This window comes from Schistocerca americana, chromosome 1 (genome assembly GCF_021461395.2).
Source record: "Schistocerca americana isolate TAMUIC-IGC-003095 chromosome 1, iqSchAmer2.1, whole genome shotgun sequence".
NCBI lineage: Eukaryota > Metazoa > Arthropoda > Insecta > Orthoptera > Acrididae > Schistocerca > Schistocerca americana.
This window is the reverse complement of record NC_060119.1, coordinates 138634985-138660418: the sequence shown is the minus strand read 5'-3', so window position 1 is coordinate 138660418 and position 25434 is coordinate 138634985. Positions and strand designations below refer to the sequence as shown.

General features: G+C 39.6%; 1 protein-coding gene across 1 annotated transcript in view; it reads left to right on the top strand.

The window, feature by feature from the left end:
- Positions 1-25434, top strand: part of LOC124550891 (kinesin-like protein Klp98A) — a 376578-nt gene that overhangs the window by 220101 nt on the left and 131043 nt on the right. The window contains exons 3-8 of the mRNA XM_047125670.1: positions 6436-6549; positions 6791-6907; positions 7483-7722; positions 19945-20114; positions 20205-20431; positions 24014-24186. Coding sequence (XP_046981626.1) covers positions 6436-6549; positions 6791-6907; positions 7483-7722; positions 19945-20114; positions 20205-20431; positions 24014-24186 — 1041 coding nt within the window. The remainder of the gene's footprint in view (positions 1-6435; positions 6550-6790; positions 6908-7482; positions 7723-19944; positions 20115-20204; positions 20432-24013; positions 24187-25434) is intronic.

The window sequence follows — 25434 nt, the reverse complement described above, 5'->3', positions numbered from 1 at the left end:
GCATGGATGTTTGTGATGTCCTTAGGTTAGTTAGGTTTAACTAGTTCTAAGTTCTAGGGGACTAATGACCTCAGCAGTTGAGTCCCATAGTGCTCAGAGCCATTTGAACCATTTTTTTCATTCTCAGTTCGAATATATTAAACTTTCGTGAGGCTTAGCAGCTAATGTCCACGAATCAGCATGGCCTTTTCTCACATGATATACTGAGAAGTATGGATGAAGGGCAACAGGCAGATTCCATATTTCTAGGTTTCTGGAAAGCATTTGACGTGGAGCCACATTGCAGGCTGTTAACGAAGGTACGGGCATATGGAATACGTTCACAGATATGAGGTGGCTCGAAGACTTCTTAAATAATAGAACCTGCCGGCCGCTGGTGGCCGAGCGGTTCTGGCGCTACAGTCTGGAACCGCGCGACCGCTACGGTCGCAGGTTCGAATCCTGCCTCGGGCATGGATGTGTGTGATGTCCTTAGGTTAGTTAGGTTTAAGTAGTTCTAAGTTCTAGGGGACTTATGACCTCAGCAGTTGAGTCCCATAGTGCTCAGAGCCATTTGAAAATAATAGAACCCAGTATGTTGTCCTCGACGACGAGTGGTCATTAGAGACAAGAGTCTTATCAGGAGTGGCTCAGGGAGCTGTGATAGAACCGCTGTTGTTCTCTATGTACATAAATGATTTAACTGACAGGGTGGGCAGCAGTCTGCGGTTGTTTACTGATGATGCCGTGATGTACGGCAAGGTGTCCAAGTTGAGTGACTGTAGGAAGATACAAGACGACTTAGACAAAATTTCCAGTTGGTGTGATGATTGGCAGTTAGCCGTAAATATGGACAAATGTAAGTTAATGCGGATAAGTAGGAAGAATAAACCTGTAATGTTCGGATACAGTGTTACTAGTGTCCTACTCGACACAGTCAAGCCATTTAAATATCTGGGCGTAGCGTTGCAAAGCGAAATGAGGTGCAATGAGCACGTGAAAACTGTGGTAGTGAAGACAAATGGCCGACTTCGGTTTATTTGGAAGAATTTTAGGGAAGAGTAAAGGAGACCGCTTATAGGACGCCGGTGCAACCTATTCTTGGGTACTGCGCGAGTGTTTGGGATACGTACCAGGACAGATTGAAGGAAGACATCGAAGCAATTCAGAGGCGGGCTGCTAGATTTGTTACCGATAGGTTCGAACAAAACTTTAAAGTGTTTGGGAGATGCTTCAGGAACTCAAATGGGAATCCCTGGAGGGAAGGCAGCGATCTTTTTGGGAAACAATGTTGAGAAATTTAGAGAACCGGCATTTGAAGCTGACTGTCGAACGATTCTGCTCCCGCCAGCACACATGGCGTGCAAGAACCACGAAGATAAGATACAAGAAATTAGGACTCATACGGAGGCGCACAGTCAGTTATTTTTCCCTGGCTCTATTTGCGAGTGGAACAGGAGGGGAAATGACAAGTCGTAGACAGGGTACTGTCTGCCACGCACGTTATGGTGGCTTGCGGAGTATTTGTGTAGATCTAGATGATCAAATTGACATGGTCCCACGTGAGCGTGATGCTTTCGTAACTAAGATTGTGCCCCAGGTATTTGATGCTGGAGACAAAGAAACTGCACTTTTCCAGTTGAGAGCGTAAAGTATTTTCCTGTAGAAAGGGATTCAGTGTTCTTGTGATGTTCTGCGTCCACTGATCACCTAATGTTAATGTCGACCAAGTAATTAACATAATTTATAGTACTTTGAATCTGTTATTCTGAATCCTTTTGAAAAATGGCGAGTGCACTCACGGTCCAAAATGGTAAATGGTTGTACCTGTATAAGCCGAATGATGTGTTTGAAACTAGCAACTGACATGAGGCATCATCAAGTGGCGGTTGGAGATATGCATCCATTAAATCTTCGAATAATAGTGTCCCCTAGCCAGTTTCGTCAACAAATCATTAGGGTGAGACAGTGGATAGAGATTAGTGTTAGACTAGGAATTAATAGTGGACTCAAAATCACCACAATGACTTGTTTGGTTTTTTAGTGACCACTATAAGCATCACCCATTGACTGGTGGAAAATGGGGAAATAACATCTTGATCCTGAAGCTGTTTGAGTTACGCCTGACTCCAAACAGAATTGGGCGAGCTCAGCAAAATTTAGGCACTACAGAAGGCGATACAGGGAAATATGAACTGTAAGATTACTGGCACACATGATTGTTGCTTCAGGAATTTCATGACGTCAACACAGGGAGTAAAGAACAGAAAAAGGCACTGTGTCTGTCATTGAATTGACTTGTTATCTACTTTGAACCCAAAAGAAGTAAAGGTGTGTAAGCTGAAAATGTTAGTTGCAGTAGTGGAGCACTCAGCTAAGAAAGTTAGGATGCGTTCAACATTTTTATATTTAGCTTCCACGGTCAGTTCACCAAGGAGAGGAATGCCCCTGTGGCAGTAAGATAGTACCCAGCACTAGACCTGCCGCAGCGGAGGCAAATCGAGCAGCCAGTGTGTGTCCTCGTTAATTACAGATGTGGTGTCCAGTTGGAATTGGAATGGCCGAATAGCGCCAATTCCGAGGTGAGCTTTTGCGGTGGTGGGGAAGCCATCTGCTCCAAAATTATAATAGTGTGGACCACAGAGCTGTATTCATGCTGAAGTTGAGCAAGTGGCTGGTGGGCCGCTTGTTGGGGCAACGGGCAGATGACCACACTCACCACAGCCCCAGCAGTCAGTTGCGTGATGCTGTATCAGCTTCTCGTATGCTTTCTACCACAGTCAGGACAGGACTGAAGTTTCTTCAGCATGTACAATGTATGTCTCAGTGCTGAGGAAGGAGGTCATTCTTGGTCTGTCCGGTTGACATTCCAGAGAAGGTCATCCATTGCTGAGGAGAGAGCAGAATAAGCAACGTTCTTAAGCTTCAAGAGACTGGCGATCTGGATGACCTTGGACTCACGTGAGACATAGGGGCAGGATTGGAGGATTATGAATCGAGTCATCAGGTGACCAGTGCTTTAGATGTTGACTGACAAATCATGAAACTTGAATTTCATTTGTAAATGGATGCTGAGTTACCGAAGCAACGCCAAAAGATTTAGCAGTTTTAAGCACTTCACCGATACTGGAATTGGACTTGGCCATAGCTTTAGCGGTGACCTGCCTGTTGGGATCAAGGTGCGCAATCACATCTCGAATCACTGATTCTACATACAAAGCTTTACAGTTGTGTCTCATGAAACTGCAATAACTTGTGGGTCCCTGCAAATAGACTGTCTGTGTTGTTTATGAAACCAGTTGAACTGGAGTCTAGATACGACGACATGTGTCTGCCGATCATAATATTCATTTAAGGATGCACTGAAAGACCATTTGCTAGGGTCTGAGAGTGGTTGGATTTTCTTCACCATTTCGTATAAAGTACTACTGGAAGACTTCACTTCCTACTAGACATCACATAAGCAAAACAGTAGAATTCAAAATGGTGGAGGTAGACTTGCCAACTTGCCAAAGACTCGTTGAAGGCACTAAATGGAAGTTGGTACATGGCCACGACAACTAACTGGCATGATTGTTGCTGCTCAGCCATGAGCTGCACGAGAGAAACTTGCTGTTTATGTTTATGTTGTTGGTGGTTCCTTTCCTTGTGAGCTACAAACTGCTGATGCTGTTGTTATGACAGCTGTTGCTGTCAAACATCCAAAAAAATCTGGGTTGCATAACACTGACCTGGATGTGAACTCGTTGCTGTAAACACGATACGGTAAGAAATTCTTGGCAGCGTTTATAGTCCACTCACTGAAGACCAAAAAGGATGGAATAGGGTAAAAGCTCATTTAGCCACAAATTTTTGTACAGCAGTTGAATGGAGTGTCATTAACAACCTATAAAAATCCTATCCACTCCAGTGTGAGCTTGGTGGTGAGGGGGAGTGGGGCCATTTAAAGTTCTCTTTGTTATGTTTTTATTTGATAACTCTAAAACTGTGGCATCTACTGAAAATGTTTTGCCAAAAACTAAATTTGCTACAAAAAAAGATCCTATACATTTTTTCTCTAGGGCTAACAGTTTGCCTGTTGGAAGAGATCGAAAAATCACAGATTATCAAAAGATGTGGTTTAACGATATAAAATAACTTTTTATTATTAAATTCAACAAATATTAAATGTGTGTACCTAGTCTCCGCACAGCAGAGCCGCAGTAGTGGATAAATTGTGTTCTGGGCATGTAGCAGGGCAGAGCAGATCCGGGTAGAACGATGCAAGGGAACCTATGTCAGCAGATTTTGTTCATGTGCTTCCCTCCTTCATAGGTCGATAAACTGAAGAGTGAGCAGCTGATTTCCTACTCTATCTATCCCATTTTATCTATTCCACTACTTCACAAGAAGCAACTACAGGGTGTGTCACAAAGTTATTCTGACCTTCCACAGTGTGCTTTATGAATCAGTGGCAACATAGTGTGCAGAAATGCCCGAGGCATGTTTATTTTCCACAAATTTCATTAACATTACATGGAATGCAGATATGAGTTTAGTACCAACATTGGCAAAGGCCTTAATGACCGAAAGCTTTATTTGTGACAGTCTTTTTGTTGTGCCTATCTGCGACTCAGCATCTCCACTATATGGTCAGTAACAACTTTCCTTCTCAAAATATTATTGCATTCCATCCTGGATTTTCCATTGTTTGATCAATGCAAGGAGTGGTTATGTACAGAATCCGCGCAAATCTCTGCGCGATGTTCCCCTCTACCAATGAAGAACAGTGTGCAGAGATTTGCGCAGTTTCCATCCATATCTTTTCCTTGTGTTAGTATTATTAGTAACTCATATCTGCATTCCATGTAATGTTAATGCACTAATGGAAAATAAACATGCCTCAGGCATTTTTTCACACTTCATTGCCATTGATTCATAAAGTGGACTGGGGAAGGTCAAAATAACTTTGTGACACACCCTGTATTTAGTTGCTTCTTGGGATGTAGTGAAACAGACAGAGTAGGAAATCAACTGCTCACTCTGCAGTTTGCAGGTGTATGAAAGAGGGAATCTGATGATCTACCTTTGCTCGCATCCTTCTGTCCTGTTACTTCCACAGAACACAATTTACCCTTTAATATGGCTCTGCTCCACTTAGACCAGGTAAACAAATTTAATATTTTTTCTTAACCCACTGAATGTAACATTAAAAATAAATTTTGTACCATTAAAACACTATTTTTGGCAATCTGTGATTTTCCCATTCTGTGCAGTGTGGAAAATGATAGGTCTAGAGAAAAAGTGTATAGTATTTTTTGTACGAAGTTTAATCTAGTTTAATTTCATACTGGGAAATATTTTTGTTAGAAGTTGTGGTTTTCGAGTTATTAAATAAAAACATAAGAAAGTGCTCTTTAAACGGCCCCACCCCCTCTGAGCCTCAACACTCACACCCCATGGGGCAGGACTTTTTGTACATTGTTCACAACACTCTCTCCTACCACTGTAAAAAAAATTGCACTTCATACTTTTGAAAGTATTCCAAGTTAACTAAACACAGAAAATAAATACCAACAGGTAATTTTTGAAAATTTTTACTTCTGCCCTTCTCATCCACACCCCCATCCCTAGTGGTAGTGGGGAATTTTACTTCCACAGTATTTTTGTGTGAATAATAAGTTAAATCCCTAATGAATTCAGTTGAAATCGCCCCAGGTGTTCCTGAATTATGCTTCCATATTAGCCCCTTTCCATTCTCACTTACATGGGATGCATGTGGTTCTTAAGCTTATAGTGGTTCTTTCCAGATAGTAAATAATGGTTAAACTCCTGATTCTTTTGAGAATCAAACTCCCATGTACAAAACCGCTTCAAGCTTCTGATTCCTTTACAAATAGGTTAAGGTGTTAAATATTTGACATCAAGCATGTAAGTGAGAAAAAGTTTAGAAAATATCTGAAATTATGTTTAAAGTTTGTAGGAAGTCACTAAGTGCTCTCATTTTCAAATACAGGATTAATATATCTTAGGTGTTTGCAAACAATTTGTTACTCTTCCTTTTGATACACACCTCATCCCCTCCCCTAAGAGGTAGATGGTTCTTAGCACACAGTGCTCATTTCCAGATAGTAAATGATACGTATACCAAGTTTGGTTGAAATGGGCCCTGTAGTTTAGGAGTTGTTGAAAATACTTACACACATCCATTTTTATAATACATAGAGATTTTATGAGGTTGGTGGGAATGACACTTTACTGATAATGGAGAATACTCTTGCTTAATATGGATATTTTCCTTATATCTTGCATAACTTTTTTAAATTGTGTTTCTTTGTTGTATCTTATTTGAATAAGACATTATGCTCCTTCTGTTGTGTATAAGAGCATACTGATACCCATAAAGTTGTGAAATACTGCTGTCTTCAAAGTATTACATGCGGATGCTGTATTATATTGAGTTTCTTTGTGTTTCAGATTGTTAATGGAAAAGACGGTGATTTTGGACGTGAGAGGTACAAGGATTTCACTTTTGATTATTCTTATTGGTCATTTGACTCATCTGATGCCCACTACGTTTCTCAGAAAAAGGTTAGGTATTTCGTATTACTCTATATATTTTGACTTAATAAAACAAGACAAGTTTATACTATTAAGAGTAATAAATTTCAAACGTTTGGAAAATTATAAATTTATGTTTTATCATCAAAAATTGTACAGATTGTTGTTCTTTATTTTTGTTTAGACTGCTGCAAGAAAAAGTTTCTGAACTTAGCATGACGTAGTCAAAAATTTGTAAATTTCTTGTGTTTAGTTTTTTTCCATTGTTTAGGTCTTCGAAGACTTGGGTACAGATGTTATTGAAAGTGCCTTTGAAGGCTATAATGCTTGTGTATTTGCATATGGGCAAACAGGCAGTGGAAAAACATTTACAATGATGGGATCTCCGGTATGTACCATAAGATCTGGAATTTATGTATTGTAGCCTTTACTTATTTTATTACTGGGATACTTAGAATAATCTATGTATGCTGCTTTTAAAAATTTTAGGGGACTTCTGTTCAGAGCCATAAGATATACATGAATATATGTATTTTGTGTTAATTATATATAGCGTATTAAAACAAAGAAATTTGTGCGTAACAAGCTGCAGATACTAGTCAGTTTATCATTCCCATTTTATTGCACATTTTTGATGAGAAATTAACAATTACTTGTTCTTTTCAAACATAAGCTATTTTTTAAACATAAGTTTTACATGTGCTACAAACATTCACTCTTTAATAATTTTATTTGGTATATTTCAATTTAATCACATAAAACAATGTTTACCTAACTTAAGGTGCATTGTTGAAAGCCTTTGAAAGTTTGAGGTACTTGATAGCAAGTGAATCTGAATAGACATTAAAAATTACCACCAATTAAAAAATGATTAGACCTAAAATACTCACATAAGCACACACTAAGAAAATTACTTCAGTCTCCGATTAATTGGTAACCATTATGTATTTTTGTTCTGTTTAGGAAAACCAAGGACTTATTCCACGTATATGCAAGACATTGTTTTCACGAATTCAAGCAGGAAAGGAGCAGGGTACCAGCTATCGGACTGAAGTTTCGTATCTTGAGATTTATAATGAACGGGTTAAAGACTTGCTAAGGAAGGATGCTACCCATACTCTCCGTGTTCGTGAACATCCTAAGCTTGGACCATACGTTCAGGACCTTTCACGACATTTTGTGTCAGATTATTCAGACATTCAGGTTGGTACTGCATTCACTGTTCTATTAATATAACTTGCAGCATATAACATTAACTGTTTCTGGGAATTAGAGGGAAATTCTTCGTAACCGATAGTGTTATTCTCATGCTACACATTGTATAAATTTCTTGTAAATGGTCTTTGTATGTGTGTGTTTACAAAATTTGTCTTCTAAAATTAGAAAGATTATGATATAATAACAAACAATTTCTAAGTTGTAATGTTTTTGCATCCTTTTGTATGTAGGAAAGGTGTCACTAAACTTACTATCTTCTCTCTTTCCTTAGAAACACATTCAAATAAGATAGCCCAAACTGTGAGATCTCTGGTATATTTTTAAATATCAGTATTACTTGCAACAGTATTGAATTTGTTTGTCCTATTTTGGACTATGTACGAGGTGTACTGCAGTTTTAATTAACATTCAAAGAAATGCTTTCATTATGTGCAAAATATGTCACTATGGCATAATTGGCTAGGAGACCCTGAGATGTAGACTCAGCTGCTTAATTTGAAAAGTTTTCCTATCCTTCATGCACACTGGCATCTTCCTTGTACGAAGTGTGAGGTTTGTATATTAAATATATCTAATCCATGTAGCCTATATGATTATGACTATGCGTATGATGCCAGCGTTGTATAATGATGAGAGAAAAGAGAGAGTGTGAAACCCGATGCTAGTATATAGCCTACTCTCCTCAAATGGCGCAAGATGGACCACCAAGCTTAACATTCCCATACGATGGCCAGCTCACTATCGACAGTGACATGTGCCCACACTCCATTAAACACTGTGGAGAAGTTTGGAATTTGGTCCATAACATTGGCCCAAAGTCTTGTACTACAACTTTTTCTCATGTAGCAGAAATGTTAATGCGTAACTGAGCAAGTGATTTATGTGGCTCAAAGACTCCTTACAACAGCGAGAGACAGATTATATCTGACGCATGATATAAAAACTCTGTGGATATAATGGGAACAAATTACATGTACAATGGACTGACTATATCCGATTTAGAATTGTGGAAAGTAGGAGAACAGTGGAACTGTAATTAGTGACATCGTTATAAGCTGCCATTTTGAATACCGAATGTAATTTGACAAATTGTAATAACATTTCAAATCATAAAAGAATATATTCACAGATGCTGACTCCATGGGGCCTGAGGGGACCTGAGCCCCTCCCAATAATTTAAGAAAATTATTAGTTATATTATGCTTTGTAAAATCACAAAATTATGTTGGAATTTTTTATTTTCCTTGTTTGATGATAGTTATTTTTTAAAATACATTCATTAATGAGTTAAAACAAATAATTATTATGGTAGTAAGCAGGTTAACTAAAAACGAGTATTGTGAATCATGATAGTGTTACGGTGCTGAGGGCACACTTAGAATTTGTCCCAGTGCGCGTACCTTCAGGTAAACTCTGGTGCCAGCGGGCCAGCACTGTGGCCGCGGCGACATCAAAAGGACTGGAAGAGAAGCGCCTGGAACCCTACGCGTCATGTCGCCTTCGCTTTGAGACATAACGACGCCGCGGCTATGTAAAGCCCAGCCTGCTGTCGCAGTCATTCAGTATGGATAGTTTCGTTCAGTGCATGCTGCAGATGTGTTTGATGTTCCGACTTTAGTGTCTTGTGGACTATTTTATATGACTATATTTTATTTGTTTAATTTAGTATCTTAGTGTATTGTGAATTAAGTTTGCAATGGATAAACTTGTTACCGAAAAGGCCTGCTTGGAAGTTGATGATACTGCAAATCAATCTCCAACAATTATTGTGTTGTGAATTTCTTCGTCGTATTCAAGCAAGAACCATTCACAGCCAAACCCTGGATAATATGGTAAGGGAAGATCATTACAGAAGTCTTGGTTGATCAAATATACATGACTAGAATATGAAGCATCTGCCGAAAAAGTTTTTTGCAAAACCTGCAAAGAGGCAAATGCTAAAAATCTATTAGAATTTTCTTCAAAAAAACAAGATGCATTTACTTCCTAAGGGTTTTCTAACTGGAAAAAGGCTTTGGAAAAATTCCGTCTTCATAAAAATATGTTTACGTGTAAAGAAGGTGTTCTGAAACTAAATTCTATCACTAACTGAAGTGTGGCCTCCCAGTTGAATCAACAGTTAGACACTGATATGAAGAAAGGCCATTTAGCTCTTGAGACAATTTTTACTACCATGCAATTTCTATGCCGATAAGGACTAGCAATTAGAGGGCATGAAGATGTAAACTCAAATTTTTTTCAAGATTGACACAAGTGAGTTTAAAGATTGGTTAGGGTGTTTGGGGTATAAGTGGATGTCCCACGATATTCAAAATGGGATCATTGATCTACTAGGAAAGTCTGTGTTGAGAAAGGTATTGGCTTCAGTCAAGGAGACTGAACATTTTTCTATTACGTTGGACGAAACAAGTGATTCTTCGATTCATGAACAAGTTTCATTTTGTATTCGTACTGTCGATGATTCCTTAATCATCAACGAAGACTTTATTGGCTTATATGAGACCCTCAACACTGAATCACGGACTCTGTTTAGTATTTTAAAAGACGTTTTTGCTCGTCTTGATTTGTCAATTGATAATTTAAGAGGACAGTGCTATGATGGTGCCTCGAATGTGAGAGGTAAGTTCAAAGGACTAAAAAGAAAGTTAGTTTTGGACATACAACCAAAAGCACGTTATGTGCACTATACTGCTCACAGTTTAGACTTGGCAGTTGTTGACAGTCTCCGCCATCTTATGTCTGTGAGGGATATTATGGCTTTAGCCAAGGAATAATAAACACCGTAAGAGAATCCAACAAAAGGATTGGACTTTTCAGAAGCATACACTGTGAGAGCGCCAACAACAAAGCTGGTCTACGACCTCTTTGCCCGACTTGATGGACTGTGTGAGCTTCTAGTATCTTGAGAATATTGGAAAAACTTTGAAGAACTTCTAAAGTGTTTTGAAACATTTTCTGTAGAGGACAAAACAGAGGCAGGTTACAAATCTGCAGGCTACCTTGAGTCAATGTTACAATTCAAGACTTATTTCTTTTTACATCTTTATTGCCATGAAGGGAACCCAGTACAGGAATTCAATAAAAAAATTCAATGTCCTCATGTAAGTGTTGCTGATCTGGAAAAAATATATGAGTGCTTGATTTGTATATTGAATGGAAGGCGTGATAGTTTTGAACACTTTTTGGAATTGTGTTTAAAAGAAAAGCCTTCACAAATTGATGATCCTTCACTTCCTTGGAATCTGGGTATACTGAAGAAGTATGAAAACAACGAAGTCAGCTCACGGCACCCGTTCAGAACCCCAAAGGAATACTACAAAGCTATTTACACTGAAGTTTGTGAAATGGTGCAATCTTGCTTTACTGATTGGTTTGCTTTAACTAGACTCACACAGGTCATTGCAGTTAAACAAGAGTGCTTGCTTTTACTAAACAGAGGTGAAACAAATTTGGAAAATTCAATTGAGTTTTTCAAAAATGATGTAGACATTGAGAGACTGCACTTACACTTGGATATGTTCGCCGATATCGCCAATAAAAAACAACTGGTCTTAAAAATCATGCGTGATGTAAGAAAGTACATTACGCAAGAGACTGCAGTTGGAGAAATGTTATGTGAAGTTGTGAAGTGCATTAAGCTTCTCCAAGTAGCTCCAATCACAACAGCAACAGCAGAATGGTCCTTTAGCGCCCTTAGACGTCTGAAGTCATATCTCCCATCAACAATGGGACAGAAGCAATTGAACAACTTGGTTGTTCTTCATACCCACTGAGATGTTTTGGATGGATTGGATATTTGATCAGTCATAAATGACTTCATATTCAGTAATCCAGTCAGACGATCGACCTTTGCACCTTTCTAAAAACACTCTAGCCCTAATAATGGCATTTAGAGCAATATTAAATATCTTTATAAAATAGAGAATTAAATACATACATAATGTTAAATTTTCAGTTTCAAAATATTATTACTAGTTTAGTACTGTGTTATTATATTACTATAGTACTGTATTAGTTATTTTCAAAAACTTAAATATTTTTAGAGTGTAAGACCCAATTAAAACCTGCTATTTACATACTTTTTGACTGAAAGTATTAGGCATACTGTATTAACTTTACTGACTTTAATAAAGCATTAACTTTGAGATATTGTTTTTATTTAATGAACCCTGAGCCTTATTCAAAGTAAGCTTAAATTAGCTATTTCACTGATTAATCAAAATGCTATTACTGTGCAACAGCAATATTTTATGTTTTATTCTTTTAATGATAGTTTAGGATTTATTTAAATATAATTTTAGTCTCTTCAGAGCTATATATTCACTGCTCTGTAATAGTCTACAAGCATGATTATTACTGTAAATTAAATTAGCTTTTTACAAAAATTCCGTGCATGTTTATGTTTTGTTTCTTTTTTCAAAGCCAAAAAAATGTGTCAGGCTTGTCGAGTTTCCCGGAGTGTCAAGTTATCGAGAGTCCAGTTTTTGGGGTTCTAATGTTGATCATATGACTCTAAAATGCTTAAAAAAACTTTAAAACTAACTATTCTTCATCTAAAATTTAGAAAATTTCTTGGGGCAAGACCCCAGTATCCCCCCCGCCCCAATATTTTAATATAATTTCATGAATGGAAGAGGTACATTCAATTCTTTGGTTATTTTAGCTTCTCCCTTGTCTGTGGCTCGGAACATTATTTAAACCCCATCCCCCTTCGGGTTCGGGGGGCTAGAATAGGCCCGATGTAACCCTGTCTGTCATAAGAGGTGACTAAAAGGAGTCTCTCACATTTCGGCCTTTATGTGATGGTCTGCTGTAGGGTTTGACCTCCATTTTTCAAAATTTTCCCGAAGAGCGAGCCAATTGGGGAAGAGCGTCCTACATGGTGCATATAGTTCATCATGTGCCAAGACCTCTTGCATCTTTCGTTGACGTGGATCTGCACTTCCAGTCATTCTCCAGCTATTGGGCGAGGTCACCCTCCTAGGTGCGTTTTCCTCCATCCTCTGTGCAGTATCGCTTTGTGCACTGTCAATGATAATGGACTACTTAGCTCGTTTGCACTTGATATTCAGCACAGTAGCCAGTCTGCTGTAGTGTTGCAGTGGTCATGTATCCTGACCTCACAGGGATTGCTCTGCTGATGCCTGCACCGTTAACTGCCCACATATGCCAAGGAGTAGATGCCCATCACTTTGGGGCATCAGGACTCCCGGCAATGGCCATCCTGCCAGATGGCCTTTGCTGCAGCTGGGTGGCGCCCATGGGGAGGGCCCCTGGTCAGAGTGGGTGGCATCAAGGTGGATGACGTGCCATGAAGCATAGTACATCATCTCTTGCTGGTGGTCCACTGCCAACAGTCTCTAACCCGGCAAAGTGTAACTTCAATGCTAAGAAATATGACCCCAAATTGTTCCCCTCCCTGGCCACACCATGGGAGGAACGCCAGGCTAATGACAGCAGCGAAGCTTATTCACCCCAGTACCTCGTACGTACGAGAGTTGATTGGGAATCTTTCTTGTCAATGTAACCTCAGTTTTTTGTGGAGCATTTAGAGGACAATTTTGGGGAGATGGAGGGCTTGTCCAAAAAAATGCAGTCAGGGTCACTATTGATCAAAGCAGCATCCACTGCCCATGCCCAGTCATGGGCACTACTCACCTGTGACACCCTGGGGGATGTTTTTGTTTCCATCATGCCCCATAAGAGCTTCAATATGGTCCAGGGTATCACATTTCACAGGGCCCTTCCTTTGCAGTCTGACGATGAGCTGCACGCCAATTTAGAGGAGCGAGGCATCCATTTTGTCCGGTGTGTCCACCTGGGTCTGAGGGATAATCAGGTTGCCACCAGTGCCTTCATCTTGGCCTTCAAGGGTGACAAACTACCCAAGACGGTCTAGGTGATGGTCTACCGCTGTGACGTAAGGCCATATATCCTTCCCCCGATGTGGTGCTTTAAGTGCTGGAAGTTTGGCCATATGTCTTCCCACTGTACTTCCAGTGTCACCTGTCAGGATTGTGGACGTCCATCACATCCCAATACTCCCAGTGCCCCGCCTCCCATTTGTGTCAGTTGCAGAGAGCACCATTCACCTTGCTTGCCAGACTGCAGGATTCTCCAGAAAGAAGGAAAAATAATGGAATACAAGACTCTAGACTGACTGACCTACACTAATGCTAAGAGAAAATATGAGAAGCTACCTCCTGTGCATATAACGTCAACCTATGCCGCTGCCACGACAAAGGTTCTGCCATCTTCTGTTCCGCTGCATACAGTTGGCTCTAAGAGCCATCAGACTCCACCTGCCCCCTTGATGGTGGGGGGCACTTCCCTCCCTGTTGCTCCTGCACAACCTACTTCAGGAGCAACACCCCCCAACCATCAGGGACATGAGTCCCTACTTCTCAGCCGGAGAAGTGTAAGTCTTCTTTGACTCCTCTCACCAGGAAGGGATTCCTTGGGTCACTCCCTTCCCAGGTTCCTACCAGTGGCAAAGTTGACACCTGCCAGTAGCTGAAGCAACCTCAGGTAGCTGGTCGTAGAGCTTCACGGTCCTCCTCAGTCCCTGAGACTGAATCAGTGAAGCCCTCCCAGTCAGACAAATCTAAAGAACAGCAAGAGAAACCTAAAAAGAGAAAGACCCACAAGAACCAAGACACTGCGGTGCCACCCACACCACCACTACCTACAAGCTCTGTGTCCAAGGATGAGGTGGAGATTCTGGCATCCACTGAGGACCTAGATCTTGCTGGGCCCTCAGACACAGTGGATGTCCGTCGCACAGGTACTCATCTGGTGGCAGTAAGTGACCCTGAGGCGTAGACTGCCTCATTGAGTGTTTCATTCCTTTCCAGTCTCACAATCACGTAATCCTCCAGTGGAATAGTGGTGGTTTTTTCCACCACCTGGATGAGCTACGGCAACTGTTAAGCTTTACACCTGCTTTCTGCATTGCCCTCCAGGAAACTTGGTTCCTGGCAATGTGGATCCCTGCCCTCTGCGGCTATAAGGGATATTACAGGAATAGTAGCGACTATAATAGTGTGTCAGGTGGAGTTTGTATCTATGTCCTGAACTCAGTATGTAGTGAACCTGTGCCTTTATACCTCTCTTGAAGCTGTGACTGTCAGGATAAGGACGACGCAGTGTGTCTTCCTCCAGATGGTGCATTACTCTTGAATGTATTGGCTGCACTGATTGATCAACTCCCTAAACCTTTCCTACTTCTGGGAGTTTTTAACATGCACAACCCCTTGTGGGGTGGACCCATGCTTACTGGTTGAGATAGGGAGGTCAAAAATTTACTGTCCCACTTTGCCTCTTAAATACAGGTGCTCCCACACATTTCAGTGTGGCACTTGGCATATATTCGGCCATTGATGCCTCGGTTTGCAGTCCTGGCCTTCTCTCATCTCTCCGCTGGAGAGCACATGACGACCTGTGTGGTAGTGACCACATCCCCATCTTCCTGTCACTCTCCCGGCATCATGCCCATGGATGCCTACCCAGATGGGCTTTAAACGAGGCAGACTGGGAAGCCTTCACCTCTGCTGTCACTGCTGAATCTCCCCCCACATGGTGCCATCGACAATGTCGTTGAGCAAGTCACTACAACGATCATTTCTGTAGTGGAAAACATGATTCCTCGTTCTTTAGCGTGCCCCCAGTGATAGTCAGTCTCTTGGTGGTCACCGGAAGTTGCTGGGGCAATTAAAGAGTGTCGGTGAGCTTTTAATATCTCTTCTATAATTTTATGGAGTCATTTTTCATTTACTATTTCTCAGTGGCTGTTTTATGAGGTGAGCACCATAAATTTCAACAATCGACTTGTAGTAACAAAAACAGCCTTTGTTCTTTTCTTGGCAGATCTTGTAGTTGGATGACAGATGAACTATAGTCTTGAGATGCCCATTTTGGATATTCCGTCCTTTTAGTAACATCATTGAAATAAAGCCAGATTTTGTCATCTGTAACAGTGTTACTAGTATTCTCCATTTTCAAATTTTTGGAGTATTTGATTGAAAAAGAAGTAGCAGTGGTCCATCTCCCCATATGCAAGATATGTGGAATTAATAAAAATCTGAGTTTGATTTCCGTAACATGATCCTGGATAACTGTGTTAATTGAGACACAAAATGAGCCAAAGGATTCCACATGTGTTATGGAAATTGACACTCTGGTATTGCTGATACGGAACCTTCTCTCTAAGAGCTGGAGAAATTTCCTCGAAGCACTGACCTGCCATCAGACTTTGAGAAGATCTGTACTGCAAAACTGCAAGCCATTCTTCTTACTTCCATTGCCAAATACATCGAAGGTTTGCTGTGAGGAGAGGCACAAAAGTTTCACTTCATTGCTTTTGAACACAGGTGGAGGCATGAACAGGAGCAGGTTGTGACTTTGTCTACCTAGTGCACCACATAGCAAAATTTTTAGTATTTCAATTTCTTGTATTTAAATCAAGGTAATCATCTCACCACCATGCTGACTGATTCCGTAACATATTAGTAAACCCCTGGAACTACAGAACATCAGTGTGGAAGAAACCTTCGGTGTGTCAAGAGTAACACTTGAGATGGCAAACAGAGGACTTAAATTTTTTGGGAGAATTCTGGATAAGTATAGTGTGTAAATTAAGAACCTTACATGCAATACTACTGTGTGACTTATAAGGAAATGTCACTCCATTTCTGTAGGAGATTTATATCTAAAAACAAAGATGATGAGATTTACCAAACAAAAGCGCTGGCAGGTCGATAGAAACACAAACAAACACAAACATACACACAAAATTCAAGCTTTCACAACAAATGGTTGCTTCATCAGGAAAGAGGGAAGGAGAGGGAAAGACGAAAGGATGTGGGTTTTAAGGGAGAGGGTAAGGAGTCATTCCAATCCCGGGAGCAGAAAGACTTACCTTAGGGGGAAAAAAGGACAGGTATACACTCGCGCACATACACACACACACACACACATATCCATCCTCACATACACAGACACAAGCAGACATTTGTAAAGGCAAAGAGTATGGGCAGAGATGTCAGTCGAGGCGGAAGCAAAGAGGCAAAGATGTTGTTGAAAGACAGGTGAGGTATGAGTGGCGGCAACTTGAAATTAGCAGAGGTTGAGGCCTGGCGGATAACGAGAAGAGAGGATATACTGAAGGGCAAGTTCCCATCTCCGGAGTTCTGACAGGTTGGTGTTAGTGGGAAGTATCCAGATAACCCGGACGGTGTAACACTGTGCCAAGATGTGCTGGCCGTGCACCAAGGCATGTTTAGCCACAGGGTGATCCTCATTACCAACAAACACTGTCTGCCTGTGCCCATTCATGCGAATGGACAGTTTGTTGCTGGTGATTCCCACATAGAAAGCTTCACAGTGTAGGCAGGTCAGTTGGTAAATCACGTGGGTGCTTTCACACGTGGCTCTGCCTTTGATCGTGTACACCTTCCGGGTTACAGGACTGGAGTAGGTGGTGGTTGGAGAGTCCATGGGACAGGTTTTACACCAGGGGCGGTTACAAGGGTAGGAGCCAGAGGGTAGGGAAGGTGGTTTGGGGATTTCATAACACACTTTCTGCCGTCCACCTAACCTTCGTAACCTCTTAGTTCATCCCTTAAACAATGAATTAGTTGTAAATGATGGACATAGAGCAGTAATGAGCGAATTTAAATGGAATGTAAATTGTGCTCTGGAGAGACGTGTACCAAGTAAGTGGATTAAGGACAGAAAAGACCCATCGTGGTTTAATAACAAAATTTTTAAAAGGCTGAGGAAGCAGAGACTTTGGCACTCGCGTTTATGAGGTGTTAAATGCAACCTTCCTTGCCTTAAACATTATTTTGTTAGTAGAGATAAAACAGGTTAGATTGTTGCACAGGAATTATGTGATGTACTCTTGTGCTATATGGCTTGGGACTGGCTATTTCAGGCAAGGCAGAGATCGTGCAAAGTAGGATACCTCTGTGTATGAACCTTTTGCTTTGAGAATATCTATTGTGAAGACTGAGAATATCTATTGTGAAGAACTATGGTGTAGGAGGAGGACTGTCATATGGGAAAGACAGTATTGTTGAAATGTGCATATTGGTATTTGTTATAGCTATGTGGATGTGTGATACTGATATACTGAAGAATAAATTGTGAACTAACTATGTGACCAGGAATTAAGCTTTAGGAAGAAATCCATTGGACCCTGGTTTACAGTAGATCGAGTTATGAAGATACTATTTGTTTCCAGTAAACTTTATACAAAGCGATGATTCAGATCAAGGCACCTGCCTTTTGTGAACAGTGATCTACCAAGGCAGCTATCCATGTGTGCCGCAAAGGCTAACTCAGTGCTTAAACTTGCCGCTGACTCTTGTTCTGTCTTTCAAAATCTGAGAGGCAGCAGCAGTCACAAGGAAATTGTTCACTTTCATGCCTCAGTTGGACATGCAGTTTCAGAGCTATCACATTTAAGTAGTAGTGTGTAGTCCATCAGTAGGAAAAAGAGTCCCCTCAAAATTTCAATTTTTTGCATGTGGTTAAGTCAAAATCCCCACTGTACCAGTGTACTTTTTCTTCTGGGAGTGCTAGTCTCATGCCATCATTGCATCATTGTAGAATTGCTTTGGAATTTGGAAGGAATCTGAAGAGAAGTAGAAAGTTGAAGCTTTGAGTCAGCCGAAGTCTGTTCGAGCAGTTCAACTGGCAGAGCACCACATAAGAATGGCAGGCGCACAGGTTTGAGTCTCAGTTCATCATATGCTGTTATGTTGTCGCACATATAATGGACGGCATATACTATACCATAAGTAAAAAACTTATTCTATGCTTAATGAAGGCGTATCGAGTCTTATGATGGAAACAACTTGCATGTACCACATGATTATGATTAAAGTGCAGCTACTCACAGAGATCCAATGTGAGCTGTAATCATCACACGGCATTAACGTGGAAGTGATTTAGGCTGGAAAACAAATTACTTACAATTGTGGATGTATAGAAATGTTTTCATATGTAACGCATTATGGATTGGACATGGGCAGAAAAGATCAAACACGTGACGAAGACATAGTGTTTATTTTATTATGAACCATTAAGGTTTTCAAATGACAGCATTGATGTCGTACCATTATAGAAACAATGTACGGTGCCCCAGATTTGCAACTGGTGGTCAAAACTGTAACATATTCTCCACCCCCACTGGCATAGATCGATTCCATCTTAATGCATTAGCGCAGCACTGCCATTTGGCATTTACAGTCCACACTGGACCTCTCTGAGTAACTGCACTTCAGTTATAACCACCCACTAGTATTGTTTTGTAAGCAATGTTAGTTTGCCTCAGTGGTACACACTAAAAGATAAAAATTAACTTTTTGCGTGTTTGTGGTGAGTAAAGTTAGACAAGTCCATAGAAATACTCAAAAAGACAATACTTTTTTCCAGTCACAGTAAAGCTAAATTTGTCACAGTTAAATTGTAGTATATTTTTACCTATGCAGCTGTACAGCAGTAACATTGCCAGTTGCGATGTAAAGAGCTGCAAGACTGCAGCCTATCTCTACGTTTTCAGGTGCACAGTCGATCAGCATTAGGTAAATGGGTGCAGAGATAGGAAGAAGAGGTTTCTGGTTCACAGTCGCTGTGTGCATCTGTAATCCCCCTGTTTTTTTTTCTCGTAGGATCATGTGAAAAGTGAGCAAGATTTCTCCCTACCTGTGACTTTGTTCGGTTAATATGAGTTGTCTAAACAGGTATGACAGAGCTATGCACAAGGAAGTCATGCCTTTATAGAAGCTTGGACATGTCCCTGTAGACAGCTGTTGTTATTGTAACATCTTGCGCAAGTTGTACAGATAGATAAAATTGTTTTAAAAATGTGCCTTCTTGGATTTTTATTGTGTCAACATACCAAAAGTAAATTTGAAATTTTCTCATTTTCACTTAAAACTGAAAGTTATCTCATCATCACTAACATATCGTGTATTTAAAGAAAAGTAGCTAGCATTTGTTAGAAATTTCTCATTTACATGTGGAATACACAGACATGTTAACTATGGGGAGTATTCCACCATTAGTAGCTCAGAAATAATTATTATATTATTATAAGGTTTTTATTACTTTTCATAATTGTCCAAATAAAATAAAAATGCTCTCATTTTGACAAAATATTGGTGTTCTATTTGAGTCACTAACACAGTCTGTCTTCTGCAGGAGCTTATGATGCGAGGTAACAGTCAACGCACAACAGCATCCACAAACATGAATGATGTAAGCAGTCGTAGTCACGCAATCTTCACCATTATGTTTGTTCAAGCAGGGTTTTCAAACAACATGCCAAGTGAAACTGGTTCTAAAGTTCATCTTGTTGATTTAGCTGGCAGGTAAATTCAATATCAGTGATTATTATCAGTCAGCATAAATAGCGCTACACATTTTTAAGGCTCTTTCTTAATTCTGATTTTCAATTTTAGTGAGAGAGCTGATACGAGCGGAGCCACTGGACAACGCCTGAAAGAAGGTGCTCACATTAACAAATCACTAGTGACTCTGGGCTCTGTAATTTCAGCCTTAGCTGAACACTCATCTAATGATTCAAAGTCAACTGGGAGAAGTGTATTTATTCCTTACCGTGACTCTGTTCTGACATGGTTACTTAAAGATAGTTTAGGTGGAAACTCCAAGACCATAATGATAGCAGGTATGTCTGCTCCTATCAATCTATGACATTTATCTGTAACTTTATCTCTGAGTTACTTCCATATTCATTCACATACATTATTGACACAGAATCCTGAATTGTGTTCATTATGTCTTTCAAATATGTTCTTAAAAAGTTACAAATATTTAATGGAACAGTAAATATAAAAACTAACTATCTGGCTCTGATGATGAATTGTCATGAATGGGCAGTTGGCCCATAGACAAGAGTCAGAATTTATTGTGTATTATTTATTTAGATTCCTGTCACAGTTTCGTATGTGTTCCTTAATGGTGATTAGTTTCAAATGAGTTGTTCATTTTTGAATCGTTGCTCATGTCTTTATCATGGGCCTGTAAAATAATTCCAGTGTGATATATAATAATTTTGTCCTGTTCTTCCATACACTGGGTCAGCGTAACAAATGTGGCAGAGTGTCACATTTCTCTTACACCGGGCACACCTGACGAAAGAAATATTAATGCGGTTAGACATGTTACAATAAATACTAGTTTTATTCAGACAGAACTGTGGTGGAGTGAGAAATGGTTGTGGCCATTGCTCTGCTTATTGTGCTGTACACCGAGCATACTTAAAGCAATTTGGAAAATGTGTCCGATGCAAACTGATAATGCACAAATGACTGAAATTTAAGAATACAGTTCTCCTGATAAACCTCAAATGACATGGAGCTCACAGAAATTATATTGTTTCACAGTTTCTATAAAATTACTTTCCAAAGTTGAAAAAATTCTTAATCAAGAGTCACAGTCACATTGGTTGTCATGGATGGAATCTGCATTATATCAACAGTCTTATTATTGTCCTTGTAAAAGACAGAGGTATCATTATATCCAAGCCAAGAGTCTGACAAAAGCAGTGACTTAATTTCTGCAACTGGTTAAAAACTGTTTCGAATGGAATATTAAAAATTATTCTTTCATATTTTTCCAGAGTTTGATAGGTCAATTATAAGATTTTTCTCACTAAGCAGCCATTTTTTTATTATTGGTTCTAATATGCCTTGAGGTTCCTGAAGACAGATATAAAGCTGCCAAAACAGTAATCCACTCATACTTATCACTGTCATTGTTGTACATGAATGTGTCATAGCACAGACGCCATGTTTTTTTACCTCAAATTGATAAAGTGTCGTTTGCTCAAGTAATTATGATTTGCCCTTAGAAGCGTTTCTCATTGTGTTGATTTATTTTCAGTATTTTCACCCCTTGTGGTATGGAATTATCTTCTGGGATAGTGCACTTAAAGGAAATAAAGTATTTATTTGGCAGAAATGAGCTGTAGGAATATAGTGTAAAGTAAATCTTGCAGAAGCCTTTTTAACAGTCATAGTTCTTATACTTCCCAATAAATTTACTTCTTAATGGTTTTTACCACTGGCAACAAATCAGTTTCAGCTGATCTGTGGCGTACTTTGTCACAATACAAAACACAAAAATAATTTTTATGTAGGCTTTGCCTCCATGTCTTGGATTCAGAGGACAGACATGTTCTCTGATGGGAAAATATTCAACTAGCTCCCATCTAACATAATGCAAGAAACTGGGAATCCCTTGAAAAAAAAATTGAAAACATGCCTCATTAGCCACTCTTTTTTTCAAATTACCTGAATATGTAAATTCAGGGATTGAAAAGTTCCATTAGCTACATGGCATGTAGTAGTGTTCATTGTAAAGGAGCATGACAAGTACTAATTTACTCTGGAATTAGGATTCAGTATTTATAGATATGGTAGCCTCTTTTTAGGAGATAAATGGCAACTATATAGATAGCAAAAGAGGCATTAGCTTTCCCAAAGTAACACCCCTTTTTTCTAATTTCCATAATTAAATTTAGCTGGCACAAATAGCATTAGGCATTATAGTGATAGTTTACTGTTAATACAATTCACAGATAGGTTTCTTTGTTGTGCTTGATCAAGTCTCACAATATGAAGGAAAGGTATAAAAATTGTGTTTCAGTCTGTGTGGGATCCTATAATTTTCTACCTGCTATTTTGAATTACAGAATCCCCCCCCCCCCCCCATTGAATCTGGAGACTAGGTTGGTGCTGCTCTCTGTGCTACCCTGTACTACATCTTTGTCTCTGAGTAGCTACTGAAACCTACATCCTTGTGAATCTGCTTACTCTTTTCATCTCTTGGTCTCCCACAGTACTATATTGGTGATCCTTTGATGCCTCAGAATGTGTGCTATCAACCGATTCCTTCTTCTAGTGAGGTTGTACCACAATTTCTCCCCAGTTCTGTTCAGTACCTCCTCTTTAGTTATGTGATCTATGCATCTAATCTTCAGCATTCTTCTGTAGCACCACATTTCGAATGTTCTATTCTCTTCTTGTCTAAACTGTTTATCGTCCATGTTTCACTTCCATACATGGCTACACTCAAGACAAATACCTTCTCTATGTTCAATGTTAACAGATTTCTCTTCTTCAGAAATGCTTTTCTTGTCATTGCTAGTCTGCATTTTACATCCCCTCTACTTCAGCCATAATACTTTTACTAATACTACTACTAGCACTTAGCTATACAAATAAACAATTTGTAATGGAAATACTTTCAGGAAACACTTCCTGATACTTAAATCTACATTCATTGTTAACAAATTTCTCTTCTTCAGAAATGCCTTTTTTTTTGCCATTGCCAGACTGCAACCATTGTCAGTTATTTTGCTTTCCAAATAGCAAAGCTCGTCTACCACTTGAAGTGTCTCATTCCCTAATGTAATTCCCTTAGCATCACCTGATTTAATTAGACCACATCCATTATCCTCATTTTGCTTTTGTTGATGTTCATCTTATATCCTCCTTTCAAGACACTGTTCATTCCATTCGACTACTCTTCCAAGTCCTTTAATGTCTCTAATAGAATTACAAAGTTTTTATTTCTTCTCCCTGAGCTTTAATTCCTACTCCATGTTTTTCTTTCTCTGCTTGCTCAATATACAAATTGAATAACATCAGGAATAGGCTACAACCCTGTCACACCCCCTTCTCAAGCACTGCTTCCCATTCATGCCCCTGGACTCTTATAATTGCCACCTGGTTTCTATACAAATTGTAAATAGCCTTTCGCTCCTTGCCACCTTTAGAATTTGAAAGACAGTATACCAGTCCACATTGTCAAAAGCTTTCCCCAAGTCTACAAATGCTTTTTTTTTAATCTAGCCTGGCATTATTACTAGAGCACTATTTGCCATGTTTTAAGTGTGTGTGTGTGTGTGTGTGTGTGTGTGTGTGTGTGTGTGTGTGTGTGTGTGTTAGAGAGAGAGAAAGAGAGAGAGAGAGAGAGAGAGAGAGAGAGAGAGAGAAGGGGTGGGGGATTGCAGCACTAAAATTTGGGATTATTTCCCTGTCTATTTCTATCTTGTTTTGCATCTGTAGTGACTTTGTTATTGATGGGAATTTTAAACCTTACTCTTTCTTGCTTCCTTAATATTTTTTTCATTGCTATGAGAATGTTGACAGCTCTGTTGCCACGCTGAGTTTGAATTATACCTCATTTAAAGGTTTAGATTGGTAATTCTTAGTCTATCATTTATACGAATTAATTTTTACAGCTGTGTCCCCAGCAGACTGCAACTATGGCGAAACTCTGAGTACGTTACGGTATGCTAACCGTGCTAAGAATATCATTAATAAACCAACAATCAATGAGGATCCTCATGTGAAACTGATTCGAGAATTACGGGACGAAATCACAAAATTACGTGCTCTTCTTGGAAATGAATATGTAAGTACCATACTGTTGCTATATTGCTCATTTACTTTGGGTTTTTCTTCATTCCCCCTCAACTCCATCCCTCCCTCCCCTCCACTTTGGGAGTTTCTTGCAACTGTATTTTTTCTCTTTAAAACAATACTTCATATAATAAGGAATAACCCTGGATGGAATACAAATAATGGAAAGAATACAGGTAACATCTCACCATATAATCAAGGCAGAGAAGTTGGTAGGCTCATAAGACTGAAAATGTTACTAAGCTTTCAGACAAAGTTTTTCTTGTGAAAACACACTTACATGCATAGCCAAACTGTCCAGGCTAACTATATTCTACTGTCACTGAAGCGTGACTTTGTCCTTCCATCATCTACGTCATTTTTTTTTCTTCTCCCATTCACTCCTATTATTGATTAACAAGCATGAGAGTGATTGGGAAAGTAAGAATATTTTCCTACAAAACACATACCATTTGTGTCATACTTCCATATACTTCTCAGAAAAGTTACGCTAGCATAGAAGACATTCATTTCATCTCCAAACCAGAGTACATTAAAATTAGAGGCATAGTGAAACCTGTAGCAAGATCTAACCAGATCCTCACCAACACTGAAGGTCACAGTAACGTGACAAAGAGTGACTTTGCAGTTCTTATAGGTGGTTTCGATGATGTATACCGTAATGAAACAGCCACAGCGACAACAGCTCTGAAGACAACACTGGGCACTGGGCAAGTTAACAAACACAAATGTTAAATTATTTAAAATATCACTATGATTTAATTGAATCATCATGTGTAATTGGAGAAATAACTACAGATAACAAGATGATAAGTATTTTAAAACAATGCTTTTAGATATTAAGTAATGTCTCAGTTGTAACCATCAACCCTCTGATGAATGTAATTGCTCAAGAACTTGTCATATAAGACATGGTCAAGGTCTAAGTGGATTAGGAAAGTCACTGCTGGCCCAAAAAATACTTAGTATGGTAAATAATCCCCCCATGAACCATGGAGCTTGCCGTGGGTGGGGAGCCTTGCGTGCCTCAGCGATACAGATAGCCGTACCGTAGGTGCAACCACAACGGAGGGGTATCTGTTGAGAGGCCAGACAAACGTGTGGTTCCTGAAGAGGGGCAGCAGCCTTTTCAGTAGTTGCAGGGGCAACAGTCTGGATGATTGACTGATCTGGCCTTGCAACATTAACCAAAACGGCCTTGCTGTGCTGGTACTGCAAACGGCTGAAAGCAAGGGGAAAC